The sequence below is a fragment of the Culicoides brevitarsis genome, chromosome 1, assembly GCF_036172545.1.
Source record: "Culicoides brevitarsis isolate CSIRO-B50_1 chromosome 1, AGI_CSIRO_Cbre_v1, whole genome shotgun sequence".
Taxonomy (NCBI): Eukaryota; Metazoa; Arthropoda; class Insecta; order Diptera; family Ceratopogonidae; genus Culicoides; species Culicoides brevitarsis.
Genome location: NC_087085.1, coordinates 21,949,959 through 21,971,638, shown reverse-complemented (window position 1 = coordinate 21,971,638; position 21,680 = coordinate 21,949,959). Strand labels below are relative to the sequence as shown.

Genomic DNA, 21,680 nt, shown 5'->3' with positions numbered 1-21,680 from the left:
CATTAAAATAAAATGAGAATATTAGCATTTTGGGAGCTCACCAATGATCTTTTGCATTCAAAAAATGTACGTCTAAGCGCTTGACACTCCGCTGGAACGGATCCATCGGTCACATTTAAGCATTCTCGAGGCGTCTTTTTATGCTGTAAAAGGTGAAAGTGTTTAGAATTTGTTTAAAATGGTCGAATCTAGAAACAATTTTGAGTTTGAAAAGACGAAGAAAAAAACCTCACAATTTTGCAACAATCGCTTTCCAAGAGACACATTTTCAAATCAGCTCTCGAACCAGCGCAGGCCGAATCATCTGCAAGTCTTTCATTTCCCGCAAATTTCATCATTTTGACGGTGTTTGTTTTTTTCGCCGCACTTTTAAAATTTTTAATGTGTTTTGATTCTAGATATTATGACATTACACAAATGTCGATTCAGGCAGGAACAATAAAAGTACTTTGTATGCGATTCTGGTAATGCTTGTAGTTTAAAAAATTCGTTTATTGAACATTTCTCCCGTATTATAATTTTAATTTTATATTTTTTATATTATAATATTATAATTTTGGATGTATAGAGCTTTTATTCCATTTTTTGTAAATTCCTCTCCAAAATTGTATTCTACGATCATCGGGATTTGTCACTAATTTACACGGTTTATTTATATCAAGGCATTTAAGTGGATCCACTTGATCAACAGGCTCCCAAATGAATCCTAAATTAGTGTTTTTTGGTGTTGGTTCACCATATTTTGCAAAATTCGTCCAAAGTTTTGTCATAGAGGCACGTATTACAGCTTCATCACTGTTTTCTTCAACCGGAACATGAGCCATGGTCATGCTAAAATTTTTTTAGGAAGAAAAATTTATCAGTTTTTTAAGAAAAAAATTTTTAATTCTCACTTGAAAAGGTAAAAAATGTCGTCAGCATGGCAAGCTCCCTTAACAGGTGTCTTAGCGTAAAACTTTTTAAACATATTGAGTTCACCATCAAACGAGAAACGATAAATATATTGCTTTGTTCCTCTTTGATGCTTAGCCATCAGCTCGGCATGCATGTAATGAAGGAATGAAAAGTGAAAATCTGTCATAAATTCACAAATTTCTTTTTCAGTTGAATTATCAAGAGCTTTTGATCCAAAATAGAATTCCTTAATTGTTTTGCCAGTTGCAACAGCCTCTTTTGAATCTGGAAGCACGTTAAGGGACATTGGAATGTATTTGCAAAAATCCTCATTGAAGCTTTTGGTTTTCATCAAACAATCTTTCAGCATTATCATTCCTTCCATGTCTGTCACTCCCTAAAAAATAAAAACATTTGTGGTAAAATTTAAAAAAATATGTTATTTTTCCTTACTGAAATGAGTGGAATGTCCGAAAGAGTATCCTGTCGTTGAATTGTTATCAATGGATGTTCTTTGACAAAAGGATCCACTGTATTTTGCGATTCCACAACTGGTCTGAAAGGCATTATAAAACTTCTGCGCTTTTCATCTTCGCTAACTGTATGATTTGCTTGACGTGCAATATCTTCAGCTGATGCATTTAACAGTGTTTCGCGCACCTTTTGATGATCCGTTACATCTTTACAACCTAATAATTTGGCCAATTTGCATGATTTTTCAACGGGAGCAACTTGAAGGACCCAATCGTTCATCACTACGCCACTTTGGCATATGGCTTTGTGAAAATATTTTCTGAACAGAAAAACCTTAGCGACTAAAACAATTTAAGCAATGTTGAAAAAATTATTACCTGGACTCCTTAGACAAAAAATGAAAGTTAACGGAAGCCCCTCCGGCACTTTCGCCAAAAAGAGTGATATTATCTTTGTCTCCGCCAAGCGTTTCGATGTTTTGACTAACGAATTTCAATGCCTGAAGTTGATCCTTTAGTCCGAAATTTCCATGAATACCTGCACTCGGAAGATACAAAAATCCCAGAGGTCCTAATCTATAGTTGATAGTGACAACCACGACATCTTCTTGCACCAAATATTCGGGTGAGTATCTGGAAAAATAATTAAATTTACAAGAAAAAGACATAAAAAAAGGTCTTCTTACAAATCTGAGTTTCCACTGCCACTATTGAATGCTCCACCATGAATCCAAAACATAACAGGCAACTTTTTCCCATTTAAAGCTGGAGTGTAAATCTTAATTTTTAAAAAAATATATTTTAGTAAATAAATTTTCAAATTAAGGACTTTATTTAATTATTTGAATTTTTGTCACCCCTTCTCAAATTTTGAAAAGCTGGTTAAGAAAAAAAATGTATAAATATTTTATTTTTTATTTTTTTATGTATTTTTTTTTGTAAGCTTTGAAAAATTTTAGTTTACTTAAAAAAAATACCAAAAAAAACTGAACTTGTTTTGATAAGAAAAAAGAATTTAGGTGACTTTATTTAAAGTCACGTAATTTGAATCGAATTTCTCAAAAAAAAAAAAAAAAATCCATTTAGCTTATATTCTTTAATTTTCATTTAAAAATAATGCCAATAAATATTGGAAATAAAGTTAATAACAATTAATTTCAAATTTATTAATTTACGGTCAAAAACGTTAAAAAGCACCATAAAAAATCAAATAATTATTTTTCAGCTGCATTTCTTCATCAAAAATTCAAATAATTATAAAGTTACTCGTCTTAATCTCATTTACATACATTCAAAAATAGACAATCTTCTGATCCAATGTATTCCGACCCAAACATGTCTCTCTGGACTGCAACTGCCCTTTCTTCCGTACATTGTAAGACCTTCTCCCCGAACGACGTTATTGGTAAAGGTGCTTGAAATCTCTTAGGTGGTTGAGCATAGGGCACTCCTTTAAAGCTATAAAACTTTTTACCATTGGGCAAGAGACTTTCGGAACCCACAATAGTTCCTTGTCTAAGAGTCACTGTGCAACTGTTGCTCATTCTTGTTGTGGAAAAATAAAACTGAAAATGTAACGTGCTTTAGTTTTCGAAAAAAGATAGTTTTTATTTCAACTAATTTACATATTTTTTGTTTTCTTCATATACATCTAATGGTTATTAAATTGTTTAACAAGTTTAACTTATTAATTCAATCGAATTCCTCCAAGCTTTCAAACAAAGAATGATTAGATTATCTAATCTAAAGGTTTTTTGAAAGTCCTCAATTTTATAAAATACTATAAGATTTGTTCTTTGAAATACTTGAAATTAAAAAGTTAAAAAAGACTCAGATTTAGTGTCGAAAACTGAGGATTATTTAGGTAGGTATATGTGTTTATATTATTATTAGCTTTGTTATTATTAATATTTATTGTTATTTTGTGGTTTAATGGTATTTAATAGATTTTCGTATATATATGTGTGTCTGTTCAAGTGATACGCCAAAACTTTTTAATGTAAATATATATGTAGGTATGTACATCAGAAAATACACATTTAATTAATTTAGTGAAGGTACATTTTCCATCCAATTAACTTCTATGTTCGGCCACTTTGTCTGGAGACATGTCAGTATGGGGTTGGACGAGTCGCACATTTGCAAATTCGACTCGAGCAAGATAGCGGTGCCTTTGCGGAATTTCACTTGATTGTGCAGGTTCGAGTTGGAGATGCCGTTGTAGTGGTACAGATCGAAGATATCGGGACATTTGGAAATCTCCTCCTCGAAAAACTCCTCCAAGAAAGCGTTCTGCAGAATGATGCCTAGGTTCTCAGGATCCATTTTCTTGCGCATTATGTCGACGTATTCAGGTACACTAACGAGTCCGAGCTGCTTGAGGACCTCTTGCAAATGACCGCTCTCGATAAAACTGGCGCCATCACTGTTGAACTGCTGGAACACACGAATTGCCTGTTCGCGTGGCGTCTCGGGTGCCACAAGTTTCGTCTCGGGACTGAAAAGTACGGTCAAATGTGTCTCCGAGGCGAGGACCCAAACAGCATGTCGCGGATTTTTGAAGAAATTGCCTACAGTGCAGTACTGCATTTGTTCCATTATCGTGAGGAAACCAATGTCCGACTGCTGGTTGATGCCACGCAACGCCAGCCCGCCGATATTTTTGTCTCCGTCCCACACGTAAGGCACAATCCGTCCCGTCAACATAAGATTAATCAAAGGCTGTGAGGCGTGCCCGTACACTGCGTGGATCAGCGGCTCCGACGTATCACATAATTCACTCAGAATATTCTGCATTCCTTTGGTCAACAAAACGGTGTACAGGAAAACCAATACTCCATACTGGTTCTCGAGCGTGTGGAAATGGTCCAAGTAAAATTGTCTTACGTGCTCGATGTCCTTCATCTCGACAATTTGCAGGCGCTGATGAAACACATTCGAATTCTCCTCTTCTGGTAGCTCGTCCGTCGTGGGATTACTCGACGATCCCTCCTCGTTGATGTCCTTCTTCACGAATTTGTCCTTCAACGTGACCACGTAGTAGTTTGTCGTTTGATTTTTGCATTTTGTCAGGATGCAGCACAGTGCCTGCACCAGTACAGCTTTGCACTTTTCAAATGTCAAGTCCTTGAAATTCTGTCCCATCGCTTCGGACAACAACGTTTTCAGGATGTACGCTTGCACGGGTGCCAGAACGCCGCACGGACCACCGCATCGTTGGCGCAACGCTGCTGGCTCGTCCTCGGAAAACTCGAAACCTTGACACCAAAGTCGAAATGCTCCGCCATCACTTTTTATTACGTCTCCCCACACCAAATTCAGTATGTCCTTTAGCTCACTGTGATTTGTAAACATTTTTGTCGCTCGTTAGGCAAACGAATAGCGCATGAAATCTCAAATTTGATTTTAGAGTGAAATTTAACAAGAAATTTTCTCTCGAGCATAAGTATTTTGAATGCTTTTGTATTCCAATGGTGGCTAAAACTAGGGATCGTCTCGTGATTTCGTAACGCGCTATGATGTCATACAATTTATTTTTCTATCGAACTCATTAAATGATTAAATTTGACATAAATCATGAAAAATTCAAGAGTTTATCTTAAAAACTTTTTTTTTATTAATTGAAACAAATTAAAAACAGTTAAAAAATATCGAAACAACCCCAATTTTTAGGAATTTCGATCAAATTGACAGTCGAAATTGCAATCGAATCCGGTGGCGCACAGTTTCAAAAAGTAAAAAAAACTTAAAACGCACAAAAAATACTTTGTTTCATTTCAAATTCGACTGCGTAGAAGCATTGTTGGAGCCAGAATCTCTAAGAAATCTCAAGACCCTTACTGTGGCTACTTAATTTACTGTTACTGAATTTTGTACTTTGGACCTTTGAATTTTAGCTGAATTTCAAATGTAATTTTTGGCAAGAATATTTTTCAAATCACTTACTTTGCAAAATTTGACTTGAAGTCGATTTAATAATATCATAGATAATTATTTTTCTAATTGGTTGATTAACTGATTAATCAAAATTTAAATAATATTTGATTGATTTGAAACCTACTGAATAGCTAAACACAAAACAAGTGACAGCTATTTGCTAAATTGTCAATTCAATACGTTCTCTACCTTCACAAATTCTTTAAAATTGCAGTTTCTGCCTCAGAATGTCTTACACCGACGATCAACACAAAGAATGGGAAGACTACAAAGTCAAATTTGAGAAGAAGTATGCAGACCAGGAAGAGGAACAAAAACGAAAAGCGATTTACTTCCAAGCTGTCAAAGACGTCGAGGAGCACAATAAAAAATTCGAAAAGGGCGAAGTCACTTGGAGCATGGGAATCAATCAATTTTCCGATTTAACCAAAGAAGAATTCGGAAAACGTCATCTTGGGGGATTGCGTGCCCCAAAAGGTGACGAATAAGTGCATTTCCTAAAAGATTTTTTTATGAATAAGCGATTGATAATGATTTGTTTCTGTGATGAGTCACCACGTACTTTTACGAATACGCCTTGAAGATAATAAACACTTGTTTCAATACGAATTTTTTTGTTTACAATTGACAATAAATATATTCTTTCTTACGTAAGATTATACACGTTTTTAAAATTTTTCTTATTCAAATCGACTAGTTGCTATATTTGTTCAAGAAACATTAAAATTAGATCATTTGGTAGAAGCATGACTGACATTGGATTGTAGTTAATGGAGTCATTCTGGTCATCAGATAAGTTAATCTTAAAATTACGAATAATATTGCAAATGAAAAGCTTTATGACAGCAACGACGAATTTTGTCGTATTTGATCCTTCTAAATGATGACTTAAGAATAACGGGAGAATTTCGTGAATTTTTTCCGAGTATCTATCTGGATTGAAGTTGTCTGCATTTGTAAAGAGCTAAAAAAAAATTAATTAATATTAAAAAAATTATTTAAAAAATATTGATTTCAAACCTTTTCATCTCTGAGTATCGCATGAACCGGTATTAAAAACGGCATTTTACGCGGGACTTTATATTTGTAGAAGGGTGCCAACGAATATCCTTCCTCCTCATCATCGGGAAAGTCACAGTCTCGCCTCAGAACACTCGAAATTGGATGAAGACGTAAAGTTTCTATGGAAAAATATGTTTTTTTTTTCAATTTAATTCGATCTAGTATTTTGAATTTTTCTTACCTTGAATCACGTTGTGCAAAAAAGTATTTGTTTCCATTAAGTATGAACAATCATCTGAGAAATTTTCTCTCAGTTCAGCTCTTAACTTTTCTTGTACCGTTGGATTTTTGGCAAGTTCATACAGACAAAAAATTAAAGTTGACGACAATTGTCTCAATTTATCGATCAATATACGTAAAATTTTCTCCAAAGTCTTCATTTCATGAATTTCAACATCATTTTGATCACACGGTTCCGTTAAAGCTCTCATTAAAATGCTTAGTTCTGACTTGTCTCCGGATTTTAGTATTTGCATTAGATTTTTGCGCCACACGAAATCGTTTCTCTTCGTCTAAGGGTGAAAACAAAAATGTTATCAAGATTTTTCATTTTAAAAGATATGCTAAAAACATACTTTCCATTTTTTCCATACCCATTCCGTGACTTTTGAGTACTTAAACAGGCCATTTTTGAGTTTTCTGTATGGTGATTTCTCATCAATCAAACAGTTTGCATCAATGTTATAAATTAGCTTGCATATTATATCCACCATATAGTACGCCACTAAGTCTTTTGCATCAATGGAAGTGATTTTTGCACAAAAATTGTGTAAATTGTGCCCAACCTATGATCATGAAGGAAGTTTACAGACACGTATTGATATTATTTTCAAGCAGGTATAAATCCAACCTTTGAAATTTCTGATTCAAAAATTTCGTTTATTAAAGAGTTGTTTGTTTCAGATGTCACAGATGAAAGCACCGACTCCAATTTGTACAAAAATTCATACATTTCCTGTTTTTCCGCTATGTATTTGTAGTTGATCGAGTTTTCGACTTTTACGCTTGAATGACTGGAATAAATCTTATTAGAATCAAAACTTATTTTTTTTTAAACAATAAACAAAGACAAACCTTTCTTCTCCTCCGATGAAGAAACTTTTGTCTTCCGTCAATATTCTTTTGATTATTTCGTGACTTTTGATCACTAAAGCTGGTTTATGTAAAATATTGACTCCTGATAAAAAAAAATTAAATTAACGATCATGATGAAAATTGTCAAAAAATTCAGCTCAAGCACCAATAACATGATCTTCCTCATTCTCCTTGTATATTTTTAAAAAAGCGTCGGTTATGCATTTTCGTTGAATGAAAGTTGATGCAAATGTTCCAAAAAATATCTTTGACTCAATTTGTGGCATATTTTGCATTTTCCAGTAATTTTTGCGTCTCAATGCCCACAATCGTACTAAAATTACGACGAGGAAAAATAGGCCAAGATTGAACAAAAACACAACACTAAATGATTGTTCGTACATTTTTGTTTTTTCCGTTAAAAATTCGCTTGGGTTCCATACGCTTTGAAGGAATTCTCTATACTGAATAACATCCTCTATTGTTGGTCGACAAAATTTAGGGTGTCTTACTAACACAACAACGTCATACAAATGCATTTCTTTGTATGTGTGTTTATGTTATCATTTTATTTGGAGGATTGAAAACAACATACATTACCTTTCATACCTCATAATGTTTTATTTACTTACCTTTCTAGACATCAAATAAAAAATAAAATAAAGTAAAATAAAAATATTAAACTTAGGAAATAATTTAAAAAAATAAAAATAAGCAATAAAGTATCCGGAAAATAACTCTTTGTTGTTTTCTTTTGCTTTTATTTTTATTTTTCGTATTTATACACAGACAAATTAAGGAGAAGTTACACATAATAGTTTTTGTTATCATTTTGTTTGTTTAAATATATTTTTTTTGTGATTTTTTAATCAAGTTTTTTTTTATTTAATTTACTCTTCTCTCATCTAGGTACACATATTTTCATTTTTATTATTAAATTTATGTATTTAATATTTTCTGTTTTTCTTTAACTCTCTTGCATTAACACTTTACTTTAGTTAAAAATAGTAATAACTAATAGTATAATAATGAAGATGTCTGTATTAAGAATCATCAAAGGTAAATGCTTTATTTACTATTGTAAAATAGAAAAAAATCAATGAAAATTAAATATTTTCCAAGAAATCATAATAATATATTTTTTATCATATATGATATATGATCTCATACAAGTACTTAAAAAGTTGTTGTTTATTAAATATATATATTTTTTTAAATATGTCGATGCAATGTAAATATGTATATAATCCAAGAATACTAGAAGGTATTTTTTTCGTGATTTTAATGAAGAGATAAGATGTTACAATTTTTCAATCAAACAACACAAACAATTTATACGTAAAGTACCGCATTCAGTACAATACATATCCCAATTTTTTTTTTCGTCAAAAGCTTTCTCTTTGCTCAACTCTTAGTTTCAAAAAATAAAAATAGAATAAATAGTAAAAGTATACAAGTGTGTGTGTATTGTTATCTCCATTAAATATGATTTAATAAAGAAAAGTCGTGTGAAAATTAAAAAATAAGTAAAATGGAATTGCTTTTCTGACCTTCGTTATAACAAATAGTAAAGATTAATTGCCTCAAGTGGTCTACTCGGGGTTTTTAGATGTTTAATTTTTTTTTTTATTATTTTTTTAATGCTGTTAGTTGTTAACAAGTCTACAAAGATGAGTCAAACAGTAAATTTCAAATGAACTTAACAATGTCTAATTTTCTTTTATATCATGTGTAATCCTTTTAATTGATAGATTCGTATGTTTTTGGTAGGATTCTCTTTTTTTTTCATGCAGGAAAACTGTTAATGTGTTGTTGCTTTAGATTGCTAATTTTTTTTTTAAATTTTATGTTTTGTTTGCAAAAATTTCCACTCAATTTGTTCGCCAATTGATATTACAAATTTTGTTCAATATCGCACAGAGGTTCTACTGTTAAGTTATATATCTTTTTTTGTTGTCTTTAACAATAGTTTTAAGCCCAATTGAGATGATTGTCTATCTGCTTGCACATACTCCTAAGTACTTCTTCGTTTCATGTATCACTCTGCTTACCTTCGTCTCATCTTTTTGTTTCAATTTTTTGTTTGTTTCCCCTCATCGCGATATTGAACGGTTATGATTATTTCTTTAATATTAGTATTATATATATTATATATATATATTTTCTTTTTTTTTGGATTACTAATGTTTAACTGTACCTCTAAAGTATATTTATAACAAATTACTAGCATGTGTGCAAAAGCTATCAAAGAGCACAAGTACTATAGATGTAAAATTAATAAAAAAAGAGTCGTTCATTTAATTTACTTTATATTTTAAGTCCGTAATCATTAAAGAGAAAACATAAACAAAACTCAATTTCCTTCCTTTTTTTGTTTTTTTTTTCTTTTCTGTGAATGAGCTTTCCACTTTAATCTTGTATTTGTTTTAGCTAAATTTATTCGATCGAACTTTCAACACTTGCATGCCGCGATATTATGTAATATTCGGAATCAATTATTTATGGTTTAGTCTTTCAAATCTTACGTTGCTTGGTACTTTACATTGATATCTCGAGTTGTTTACACTACAACAGTACACAATAGTAATGATCATCATATCATTGTTCAAATTCAAGTCGAATCTCTTGTGTGATTTTTTCTAACAATCTTTATTTTTTTTTACAAAAATTTACACAAAAGTATATTTAACTAGAATGCTGATTTTGTTTTGTTTATAATAATTAATATTTATTATTCATTAATAAAAAGGTGAAGAAATTGATCAAATTAATGGATGTTTATTTTGAACATTTGGAAATTTGATTGGAGTCAAAAAGTTAAATATGTTGTTGATATATTTTAGTGGAAAAATAAATAAATGAAACTATTGATAGTTGAGAGTTGATATATTTAAAGAGCTTAAGTTGTCCTTCATTTTTTTTGTTTAAATTTAAATGTAACAATGTGTTTTTTTTTATTTAATTTTATATTTATATACGAGTGTTTAGTGTGTGTTTTAATAAAGAACTCTTATAGATTAAAAAATTGTGGTTGTTATTACAGTAAATGTTTTTTTTCTTTTAATTTTACTCAAGTATTTTCAGATTTTTACCATTATTTTTAATTATTATGTTTAATTTTAAATTTAATGTATTTTTTATTAATATTATTTTTAAGTTTTGCATTTTTTTTTAATTTAAAGAAATTAACCTTGATAGATTTTTTTTGATGTTATATATATATTTTTTTAAATTTTTACTGTTTTCCTCGTTAATTTAAATGTAATAATTATATCCATAGCAACAGCTTTGCGCGGGCTGGAGTTGCGCATGGCTACAGTCTTCTCAAAAATAAAAAATAATAGAAAGGCGCAATACAAATCTGCAGCTCACTTCGATGTCATCATCGTTACAAATTCTACAATGAGAAAAGACAAAATTTTGAGTTTATTATTTGTTTGGTTTTAACGATCAAGAAAAGGTAAGCAAGACTACAGAAAAAAGCTAGAATGTTCTAATCATTATTAGTGTAAGTTATATAGAAGAAGAAAATAATTTGCTCATTAAGCTTGACAATCTCCTTCTTATTCATGGATTTAATTTTTTTTATTTATTTTTTTTTGAACAACAACTAATGTAACACTTTTTCTATGTTTTAGTAACAACAAAAGATCAGACATTTACTTTATACAAAATTATTAATTTTTTTTTTATCATATCACAGATCTATATTCAGTAACGCTTAACAATTTTGATTTTTTTCTTTGATTTCGAAAAAATATGTGTACCCATTTTTCAATATATTTAATATGATAAACGTATGGTCGGAATTGATAGCATCAACAACTCTTTTCTTTTTTTTTCATTCTTTATCAAATTATTGATTTTATTCTAAATAATTCCGAACAACTGGAACTAATAAAAATTTAGCCCTGTTCGATTTTAATTCTACAAATTTTTGGTAATATCGAAGGCATAATATTATTTCTTTTCTCATAATCTACGACGCTTATACTTAAATCACTACGAGGATTATAAATAATCAACAAGTTAAAATGTGTGTATTGCGCTACTAGTATATTCATCTAAACTACTTTTTAGGCCATGACAAGTGTAAACTTTTTGACAAACTTGTCTCTTTTTTGACAAAACATTGTAATGGCCCTTGTTAAATGCTTTTCTATTGTTAACACTAGAACTATTCGATATATGTTTTTGACTAATTGAGGTTATCCACAAAACATTTTCATTCCGTATCACGTAAAAAATTGGATATAATATCGGTTTGGAATGACCCAACTAGACAAAAATAATTTTTAAAAAATTTCCTATTACTTTATTACTTATCATTATTGTTTTTTTTTTATTTGTAAAATATTCATAAAATACCATTACACAGTTTCATACTGTTAAAAATTCATAACGTTATTGATTTAAAAATTAATTGTGCAAACATTTGTTATCATAAGGTACTGTAAAGTATTTATTTTTTTTGTGTTTGAGGCCAAATTTGAGTAGCTAAAATTTGGTAAAAACTTCAATAAGTTATGTTTTCTCTCCTGTGATCTGTGTAATGGAACCCGTTTCGTATATGTATCATCTATTATTATTAATAATAATATAACTTTATAATAATTCAAAACCAATAAATTGGTTGATATCGGGATTAATATCTGTTTTTTCCTTAAATATTTAACTATTTGGAGCTAAATTTAAAGCCTATAAACTGCTTTTGATTTCACTTTGAGTCATTTATTTTTTATGTTGAGATCTTTTTTGTTATTATATTTTTGATTAAAAAGTTAATTAATCAGTACTGGACTGTTGTTTAAAAATTGGTATGGCTATTTTTTGAAATTCTGAAAAGAGTGAAATAGAACGAGAGAAAATTGTCAAATGCTGAGTATCACATTTAACTTTGAAGGTATTAACTGGAAAAATAGAAAAACACAAACTGTGACAAGGAAAAACTTGTAAAAGAACAATTTTTGGTTGAAACGTACATCAATTCGACACTTAAAAGATATATGTATAAATATATATATATATGTATATAATTATTATATATGTGATAAATATATCAAGGTGTTTCTTGCAAAAAGATGAAAGCACGTCAACACATAGGGAGTAAATGTTCTACAGGGAAACATTAATATGTAACAAATATGCAAAGGGTCTGACTAGTTTTCATTAAAATGTATAAAACAGTTTAAAAGGCTTTAAATGAAGCAAAAAGCATTTTCTATAATAAACATTATAGCATTATTATTTTGAAAGTCTCTCTTTCTCTTCTTCACTTTTTTAGTGTAGTTTTTTCTCTGATTATTGTTGTTTCTTCGTTATGTACACACATCTATGTGATTTATAATGGACGGACTAGAGCATTAAGAGTCACACTTGGATGGTGTCCAATAATTTATAATATTATAGTATGCGTCTCGTAGGGTGTTGAAATCTATACCATCACAATTTTGATTTTATTATGAGTTGTGCTGTCACATAGACAGTTAGAATGGGTTATTGCAGGTTTCATTGAAAGATAAAGATTTTTTTTTTTTTTGAAAAAAAGTGTGTCTGATTTTTTTTGTCATACCTTGAATAATAAGTCAATAACGCTAATATGCATTTATTTTAATAGAAAATAACGAAAATTGGATAAATTCCGTATAAAGTTGGAAAAAATTCGGGTCTAAAAATTGCTTACAAGATAATAAAATGCCTACAATAATCATAAATTTTCGGTCTGTGCCTAGCACATATTGATACAAGTACTTTTTTTGAATCAATTACATTCGGTAGACAATGTTTCTCATACGTTACAGGTAAATCTATACGAAAAATTCAGCATGTAGCATGTTAACTTAACATTGTAAGTATTTATATAAAAAAAAAGTTCTAAAGAAGCTTGGAATTGATTTTCTATTGTCGTGTGTTACTTTTGTTTTTAGTTGTTTTGAAATATTTATATGAACAAAGTTTGACAGAAAGAACTAATAAATGGTAGAACATTCAATGATAAATATGCAATAGTAATATCAACAAAAGAATCATTTCAACTAAAGACGAGACAAATAATATAATTTTAATGTCGTGAAAGAATGACGATAGAAATTTTGCACAAACAAGAAATTTACAATACAAAGTCCTACAAGTTTTTTTTTTTATTTCAATATGTTTCTGATAATGAATCAAATGTTTTAAGTACACAGAGGCATCTATTTGGATATATTGATTGGAAAAACACAATAAATAAAGTATAAACAAAATGTACTAAAACTTTAGCTATAATAATAATAAAAGATATGCAATCAATTAGCCGTGCAAAAAAAATATACAAATAAAAAAAGTCGGAAACTCGCGCTATAACAATGAATGCAGTAAATTCTAGTTTAAAAAGCGAAACTAAGCTGAAGTATATTTGTTTGCTTTGCAAATGTCATTCTCTCAAGGTATTAAAATTAACTCTATTGTAATAATATATAGTATAGTATAAATATCTATATATATTTGGTAAGAACAACATATTTACCTTCATAATTAACTTGTCCATCTCCGTCTATGTCAGCTTCACGAATCATTTCATCTACTTCTTCATCTGTTAACTTTTCACCGAGATTTGTCATCACATGACGTAATTCAGCTGCTGAGATAAAGCCGTTGCCGTCCTTATCGAAGACGCGGAAAGCCTCACGAATTTCCTCTTCGCTATCGGTGTCTTTCATTTTGCGAGCCATCATTGTTAAAAATTCGGGAAAGTCAATGGTTCCGTTTCCTGAAAGATGGGAAAAAAAATAATAATAATAAATAAATTATGATCCATATGAGTGGCGTATAAAATAAATTGAAAAGAGGAGAACAGCGCAGCGCACACGCTCCTTTGACACCGTCAAAAAAAAAAACTTGAAACGTTCAAGTTGCAGTACTACTATCATCATCTGCTCTCTGACTTCATATAAAAGTCGTATACAGTATTATTTCTCCATCCACATCCACAGCAGTAGAGTTTCTCTGTGTGCGTTATTTAGAATGCAAATACATGATGAGAAAGACGCTAGTGGTACTGCTTATAAATAGCATGCGCATACAAATAAATAGGTGTCTTCTGCTAAAAAAGACACGACAACGTATGCGGAGCGTACACTGATCGAAAAAATAATTGGAAAACTCATTTTGTTTGTATTTTTTTCTCTAGTCGAACGACCGGCGAATATTTATAAATGTGTGTTTGTGTAAGTAACAAAAAATTGTTGCTCTTCTTGAATTAAATTTTAATACTACACGCACCAAAATCAATAACTTTTTTTTTGTCATTCTAATCAGACGCGTGTCATGTCATAAAAAAATTTTTTTTTTCGCAATGAAAAAAAAATACCTACCGTCAGCATCGACTTCATTGATCATGTCTTGTAGCTCGGCTTCTGTGGGATTTTGTCCTAATGATCGCATGACTGTACCCAATTCTTTCGTGGTAATTGTGCCATCACCATCTTTGTCAAATAATGAGAAAGCTTCTTTGAATTCAGCTATTTGTTCTTCTGTAAGTTGATCGGCCTGTAAAAATAAATAAATAAATATATAAAAAACATGAATGCGTGAAAAAGTAATAATATTTTGAAATTTGAGTCTAAACAAGTTGAGAAAATGATCGGAAGCGACAAAAGAAAGGAAAACCCCCGTAATACACTTTATGGCTGTATATTTATCAAAATACTTTTTGTCAACATGTGTAAATATTTGTGTGTGATTCATTCAAAAAATAAAAGTACAAGTGTACAAAGCTTTGAAAAATAAAGTCTAATTTAAAATTTTATTCATTTTTGTACAGCAAAATTGTAATTTATTTTTAGTCGTTAAAACACCACACAAATAGCTGCACATAGCAAAAGAGCGTAATTAGAAAAAATTATAATAACGGTCATACCACAAATTTTACACACAAAAATAATGGTCCACAAACACACGGAACAGCAGTTTATAATGTGGCGGTCGAAGTCAAAACAAATTTATTTTTTTTTTTTATATTGAAATGGCGAATTAGCATTAATTTCTCAATTTCGTGAAAAAAAAAATACAACAAAAGGCAAACTACTGGATTTATTTAAATAAATTTCTGTGGAAGAAACAAACATACATCAGAAAATCATTTAATAACTCGCTATATGAACTAATATAATTATTATTCCTTTTTGTCCAACAGTGTTTTCTCCTCGCATTTTACGATATATTTAGTTTTCTCTATCAGTATTTGTCACGCTATGTCGTCATTCAAGGTTTGTATTTTTCCAGTGTTATTTTCTTTTTTTTTTTTGCTAAATACATTTTTTTAGGGGTGGGTCATTTTATTTTTTCCATGTACACTCAACATTGCGGGTATAGATATTTCAGAATATTCAACATATAGCATATAAAAAATCATTTAGTTTAATTACATGCAAAACGTGGAAATAAATTCTTGATTAGCGTGATATAGTTTGAATTTAATATCGCTAAAAGTCATCATGTTAAACATGTTTCACGAAGAATTACTTGGCCTCCCAACGAACGAGGCTCATTGAAGCGAGTTATCAACAGAAGCGTTAAAATTTTGCTAATAATTAATATTTTGTCTAGACAAAATGTTGGTTTCGTGAAAAAAATATGTGCTCCGATTAAATTTTTATCACTGTGCCCAGTATCTTATTATATATATATTAGCATTGTTATAATAATAAAAAAATATATGGGACATGATTATTAACTTTGTGTTAAATAACAGATAAAAAAATTGTTTTTTTCATGTCATATTATTATATAAAGGAGTTAATCATAAACATCGATAGTATAATAAATGGCAAGACGCAATATCAGTACGAGAGACGAGAGGCGGTGCGCGTGTTTTAAAGTGGGTACATTATGTGTCCCTATAGGTGACCCTGTTCCGTAATAATTAAAAGAAATACTTCCAACGTAGGTACAGGAAGTCTATAAATCATTATTTCCTTCCTTTTTTGCTTCTTTGCAACTCTGTTCTTCTTCGTTTTGGGCATTTTATTATGAATTTATTCACAAATCCTTTCATGACTCGGTAATCTGAATATAAATCAGGCAACAAAAAATGAGGTTGTTTTAGAATTTCAACAAATAAACAATTAAACAGCCATATTTTGTACTCGTAAAAAAAAACAAGAGAAAAAACATTTAAACTTGATCATTTCGTGAATCAAGGCCAAATTTTCGCATGATATCATAAATTTAAGTTTCTTTTTTTGATTATTATTATCCTAATCATCTTTCGTTCAGAGTGTTGCACACAAAAGGAACTAAAAAGTACGATGAAAATTCACATAGACACACGAAAAAAAAAACTTTATTTTCCTGGTACGACAGAGTGTCCTTGATAACATGTTGAATTTTTCTGTGTTTTATATTTATGATATGCAATATAGTTAAAAATATAATAAAAACGAAATGTTGAACACATGCACATGTACAACATAAAATATAATTAATAAAACAGTGGAATAGAGAAATTAATATTGATTCTCGTGTGTGTGTATGTGTGTACCCATTTTGTGGGTAAAACCTCCAGGCTGAGTGTTATTTATTTATTGTATAAACGCAAAAAGTCCTTTAATTCATTAGAAGTAGGCGCCCGTGTTCGGTATTTAGAGCAAAAACTAATAATATTCATAAGCATTTATGTTTCTTTTATTTATCCATCCACGATCCAACGACTTGAAAAAGAAAAAAAAAACGGAAAATCGATAGAAAAGTGCACATAATTTTCTTCTTTCATGTTTTTTAGAGGCAACTTAAAGGCCAGAGATGGAAAAAATATATTTTTTTCCTAGGACTCAAATTTATTTTAAAAATTTTCCTTTTCAAAATAATTAAATTAGTTTTACAATTTAATACATTTTCAAAAATCATGAAAATATTTTAATTTTTCAAAGGAAAAATTTAGGTACAATTTTTAATGTAATAATTTGATTTAAATTAATTTTTAACAATTCAATAAAATTAAAAATAAAATTGAAACCGTTTAAAAAAATTTTTTTTTCATGATTTTTGGAAAATATTTCTTTTCCATCGAGAGGACGATACTAAAAAAATTATTGATATTAAAATTTGTCATCGTTCAATCTATTACTGTATGAAAGATAAGTATATAGATAATATTATAAGTTATTTGCAATAACAATAATAATAATAATAATATGTCCGCATGGCTCCCTTTTGTACTTATTACAGTGAGTGTGTCGCAACATATATCTGCAGTATTTGCGCAATATTGCGGATAACATGTACGGAATCATTTAAGTATTTAGGTTTTTCTTCCTTTTTTTTTGTTCAAATTAGCTTACTTTTCATGCGTAATGAAGGGTTTTCTCTCTCGCTGTGTCCTAAATGACTCTTATCATGCTGTTAAGTTCAGCAACATGTCAGTAGAACGGAGAACGGGGAGAACTATTTTTTTTTCTTTATTCCAGCTCTCAAGGTAAACATTTCGCTTTTATATTAACGATGACCCTGAGTTTTTCGTTTTTTGCTAATAAAATTGCTTGTGACAGTTGAAAATTTTTGCATGGAATATATCAAAAGTTGCTCGTGGCACAGGTACGGAGACATCATAATAAAATAATTATTATTTTCATTATTATAGACAGCAAAATGCTGAATTGTACAAGAAAGTTTCCGTTTTCAAAGACTAATTGAGCATTCAATTGTCGTTTCAATCGACAAAAGTACATGTATTTATTCTTTTGCGACAAAAATAAAAAGCGTCTTGCAAAAAGAAAAAAAGAGTAAATTTCAAACAAACAAAAAATGACAATTAATTGTCGTCCTTTCAGTGTGCAATACACACTCTGCACTCTTTAAATCATTCATGACAAATTCCGCTTGATGGACGTATTAAGGTCCAAACAAATACACCTATTTTATTATTATCATGTGTGTGTCATCATTTCATAAGTTTTTACAGGTCGCATGAATAACTTATTATTATCTACACATAGTAGGCGCGTTTTTTCAACTTCATTGCCGCGAGAAAGCTTAAAAGCAGCGCCTAATTAAATTATGATTTTCGTTGCAAACTGAAAGCTCTAAGCTGTCGACGTGGTCTTTGGCACGGATCAAAATTTAAAAAAAAAATATTTTAAATGATAATATTAGGCTTCCCTATCAATCGATTCTCTGCTCATAAGTTCGTTAACTTTTATATAGTAGTCAGTTTTCCGTTAAATTCTATCGTACATACATTTTATATAAACTACACACACATCATTTACACACACATATTTTTTTATATACATGCTCAGTTTTTTTTTCGTGTAATTGTAGAGAAGTACCTTTTCTGAAATGGCTGGGTTTTTGATTCGAAATGTGCTAAAAAACAACGACTGTGTGCTCGATCAACTACTAATAAGATGAATAATATTTAGGAATAAAAACCAGCATAGACAAGGTTTTTATTCTCCTCACTTTGCGATTAGCAAAAAGAATGTCGTCGTCGTCGCCGTCGTCGCGTTCGACACGTAGATGACTAATATTTTTTAGTGTTAGTTTGCGATGATGCACTTCAAAAATGAGATTAGGAGACAAATTAGCACAGCGAAAAGCAAAGTGAATGTCATGTTTTGGGGGCCAGAGCGAAACAAAAATGGTAGAAACCATTTTCGCGTCGCTCTCTGCACATCCGCTGCACGATTTTCGCTGCAAAATGGCCATTTGGTCGCGCTCATTGTGCCAAAGCTGCCTCAAAAACTAGCCTGTTGACAGTTTTCGCGTCCTTTTGCACTGTTTTTCCCGCAGATTAGCTGGGAAAAGACGTATTTTCACTACATGTAAAGAATACACCATTGATCAGCAATGTGACGCATTGCGGTAAAAATTTAATCGTAAACCAACACGTAGATAAAAGGTACTACACATAATCGAAGGCGTTTCTGAGCTTTTTCTCAACTTCACACCAGGCAGAGACCCCGTGCAAATAGCAAGATATATTTTTATAGTTACCATTTTGAGTTAAAATTAGTTAAAATTTGCTTTTTGTATTATTTTAAAATTCTTTTGGTGGCTACACTAAAATACACTCAGCTTTTTATCACACGACAGTTAAGAGTAAAATGCGAGAAATTTTTGGTGTTCTTCAATGCGGAGCTTCGATTTCCTATGGCCGTTTTCCTGCCCTTTCGGCACCCTTTCTTCGTTAATTCTCGTTGAAAACTGCCGAGTACGGGCCGAGTGCACAGGTTTGAGACGAATGAAAACGATGAAAAACCCTCTGGGAAAAGTGCAAACCCTCCAAAAAACTAACGGCCCCCATTTTCCCCTCATATTGGCGCAAATTCAAGTGATTTTGAATGAAATTTCTGCCACATATTGGATTTTTTCCATTCCCCCGTTACCTTGATCAGTGGCGGATTTACCGGTAGGCTGATAAGGCTGCAGCCCCAGGTCCCGAGAGTTCTGTAGAACAAAATTCCTTAAAATAGGCCCCAAAATGGTTCAAAATGGTTGAAAAAGGTCAATTAGCCTTAAGCCCCATTGCCAGTTAATCCTCCACGTTACCTTGATGATACAATTACTGATGAGAACAAGGCTTTTATTTGGAATCGGAAATTGTTATACCTGCAAAGGCAATTTGGACTATTTTTCATGTACGTTGTTTCTACTTGATGGTTGAAGGAAGAAATGAAATTAAATTTGATATTTTGAGAAAAAACTGTTGAACCCAGATTCCTATAATTAATTTTCTTTTGCCGTTAGTTGATCGTTAAACACGTAAAAAATACAATACAATAATGTTTTAATCCTCCGACTTAATTTACATGAGATGGCTATACTTAAGTTACATACATAATTTAATAAACTTTCAAAGGGACTCTACAAAGGCACAGATTTTAACAATAAAGGATATCACAGTGAATAGACTACTTGTTACCTTGATGATGATTTCAGGTTTATCTCCACCCATTCGATTTTGAGCTTATCAAGTAGAAATCTTTATAGGTTATACTACTCTTCTCTTAAGAAGGGTATATCCTTTTAAGAATTTGAATATGTCTATTGATTTATATTCCAGAAACTCTGTCGGATTGATTTGACCGTCAGTTCTATTAAAAATAGTTCGTCTTTCTTCTTCTAAAACAAGGCAATTCTTTGTCATTAAAGCGTGTATCATCAGATATGATGTTCAATCTTTTAAGGTATTTCAGTACTTTGGCATGACCTGTTAAGAATACTGTTATTACTCTTACTTGTGATATTATCATTGAGATTACATAGGTTACATGAGGTTGCATAGATTTGAACATAGTTGAAAGAAATCACATTGATTGGACTCTTGCCATTTGGTCTGCCATTTCATTTTCAAAAATATCGCCATGTCCTGGAACCCATATCGATTTCAAATTGTTTTGTTTTGCTGTTTCGTTTGTTATTTCCTTACACTTTTTAACTTGAGCTGCTGTCGTTCTTGTTTTTAGTAAAGCTTGTAAACTTGCTTGACTGTCTGTGGGTGGCTTTCAGTTCCAATCAAGAATTCTAAGAATAAACTTTCAGTTTTCTAAACATTTTACAGCAAAAACTTTATTTAAAAACTTTAAAAAAAAACTTAAATATTATCAAAAACGACTTGTAGAAGGTAATTAAACATTCATGGTAAATGAAATCGAAAGGTGATAATGCAAGGCTCAAACTTTATTTAAAAATGATTTTTAAGAAATAAATTAAGAGATTTAGAATGATAGTTTTCAACGTTTTTCAAAATAAATTTAAAAGAGGGTCGTTAAATTTACATCATTGGTGAACAGAGCAAGAGATGTAATAAAAACCAAAGGAGAACTTATGTTATGCATTTTTATAGATATTGAGGGAGCTTTTAATAATATTCCTTATGTTGCTTTTGAAAATGAAATGAAAAGACGTAATATTGATGAAAACACTGTTACACAGATGGATCAAAAAAAAAACAAAGGAACAGGAATCTTTATTGACAAATTAAGAGTTAAAGATTACAATAGTTTGTGAAAATTCTCAACTGTATTTTTGACTGAAATATGCAATCAAAGAATGTGTCAATAGGTGTCAAGAGCGCAACCTGGAACCTTTAAAGCAACCCTTTAAAGGCTCTAAAGAGATATAAAGTTAATTCGAAACTGATTCGATCTGAAAGAACATACTCAGAAAAAGAACCGTGTTTAGGCATTGCTGGCATTACAAATAGCCAAGAGTGCTATTTTTGAATGGCTTATAGACGAAACCACAAGAAACTGGGAC

The 21,680-nt window shown here is 30.7% G+C and overlaps 4 protein-coding genes across 4 annotated transcripts in view; all 4 read right to left on the bottom strand.

Moving 5' to 3' along the window:
• Positions 1–460: 460 nt before the first annotated feature.
• On the bottom strand, positions 461–7,070 carry LOC134838052 (juvenile hormone esterase-like). The gene is made up of 10 exons (XM_063853496.1): positions 6,941–7,070; positions 6,547–6,877; positions 6,324–6,484; positions 5,313–6,267; positions 2,657–2,932; positions 2,054–2,145; positions 1,746–2,000; positions 1,348–1,687; positions 894–1,291; positions 461–831 (listed from the first exon to the last, which is right to left on the bottom strand). Exons 4-10 carry the CDS (start codon positions 5,349–5,351, stop codon positions 549–551), a joined length of 1,683 nt encoding a protein of 560 aa, XP_063709566.1. The 5' UTR covers positions 5,352–6,267; positions 6,324–6,484; positions 6,547–6,877; positions 6,941–7,070; the 3' UTR covers positions 461–548.
• LOC134830542 (ubiquitin carboxyl-terminal hydrolase MINDY-3 homolog) lies at positions 3,059–4,915 on the bottom strand. The gene has a single exon (XM_063844058.1). The coding sequence runs from the start codon at positions 4,719–4,721 to the stop codon at positions 3,411–3,413; it is 1,311 nt and encodes a 436-aa protein (XP_063700128.1). The 5' UTR covers positions 4,722–4,915; the 3' UTR covers positions 3,059–3,410.
• On the bottom strand, positions 6,004–7,078 carry LOC134837450 (probable cytochrome P450 6t3). The gene is made up of 4 exons (XM_063852825.1): positions 6,941–7,078; positions 6,547–6,877; positions 6,324–6,484; positions 6,004–6,267 (listed from the first exon to the last, which is right to left on the bottom strand). Exons 1-4 carry the CDS (start codon positions 7,076–7,078, stop codon positions 6,004–6,006), a joined length of 894 nt encoding a protein of 297 aa, XP_063708895.1.
• Positions 7,079–10,533: 3,455 nt separating this feature from the next.
• The window catches only part of LOC134838053 (calmodulin), an 87,313-nt gene continuing 76,166 nt past the window's right edge, over positions 10,534–21,680 (bottom strand). Inside the window, exons 2-5 of the mRNA XM_063853497.1 lie at positions 19,416–19,491; positions 14,795–14,969; positions 13,948–14,190; positions 10,534–10,836 (exon numbers count right to left, since the gene is read on the bottom strand). Of these exons, the coding sequence (XP_063709567.1) occupies positions 10,808–10,836; positions 13,948–14,190; positions 14,795–14,969; positions 19,416–19,418 (450 nt within the window). The 5' untranslated portion in view covers positions 19,419–19,491 and the 3' untranslated portion in view covers positions 10,534–10,807. The remainder of the gene's footprint in view (positions 10,837–13,947; positions 14,191–14,794; positions 14,970–19,415; positions 19,492–21,680) is intronic.

Bases quoted from the DNA above. Each gene is read 5' to 3' on its own strand.
- LOC134830542 (XM_063844058.1), bottom strand. From the start codon at position 4,721: ATGTTTACAAATCACAGTGAGCTAAAGGACATACTGAATTTGGTGTGG.
- LOC134838052 (XM_063853496.1), bottom strand. From the start codon at position 5,351: ATGATATTATTAAATCGACTTCAAGTCAAATTTTGCAAA. The intron at 2,933-5,312 runs GTAAGTGATTTG...TTACATTTTCAG, and splicing joins TTCAAGTCAAATTTTGCAAA to TTTTATTTTTCCACAACAAG. The intron at 2,001-2,053 runs GTAAGAAGACCT...TTATTTTTCCAG, and splicing joins GGCAGTGGAAACTCAGATTT to ATACTCACCCGAATATTTGG.
- LOC134837450 (XM_063852825.1), bottom strand. From the start codon at position 7,078: ATGGTGGATATAATATGCAAGCTAATTTATAACATTGATGCAAACTGT. The intron at 6,485-6,546 runs GTAAGAAAAATT...ATTTTTCCATAG, and splicing joins TTTGCACAACGTGATTCAAG to AAACTTTACGTCTTCATCCA. The intron at 6,268-6,323 runs GTTTGAAATCAA...ATTTTTTTTTAG, and splicing joins CGATACTCAGAGATGAAAAG to CTCTTTACAAATGCAGACAA.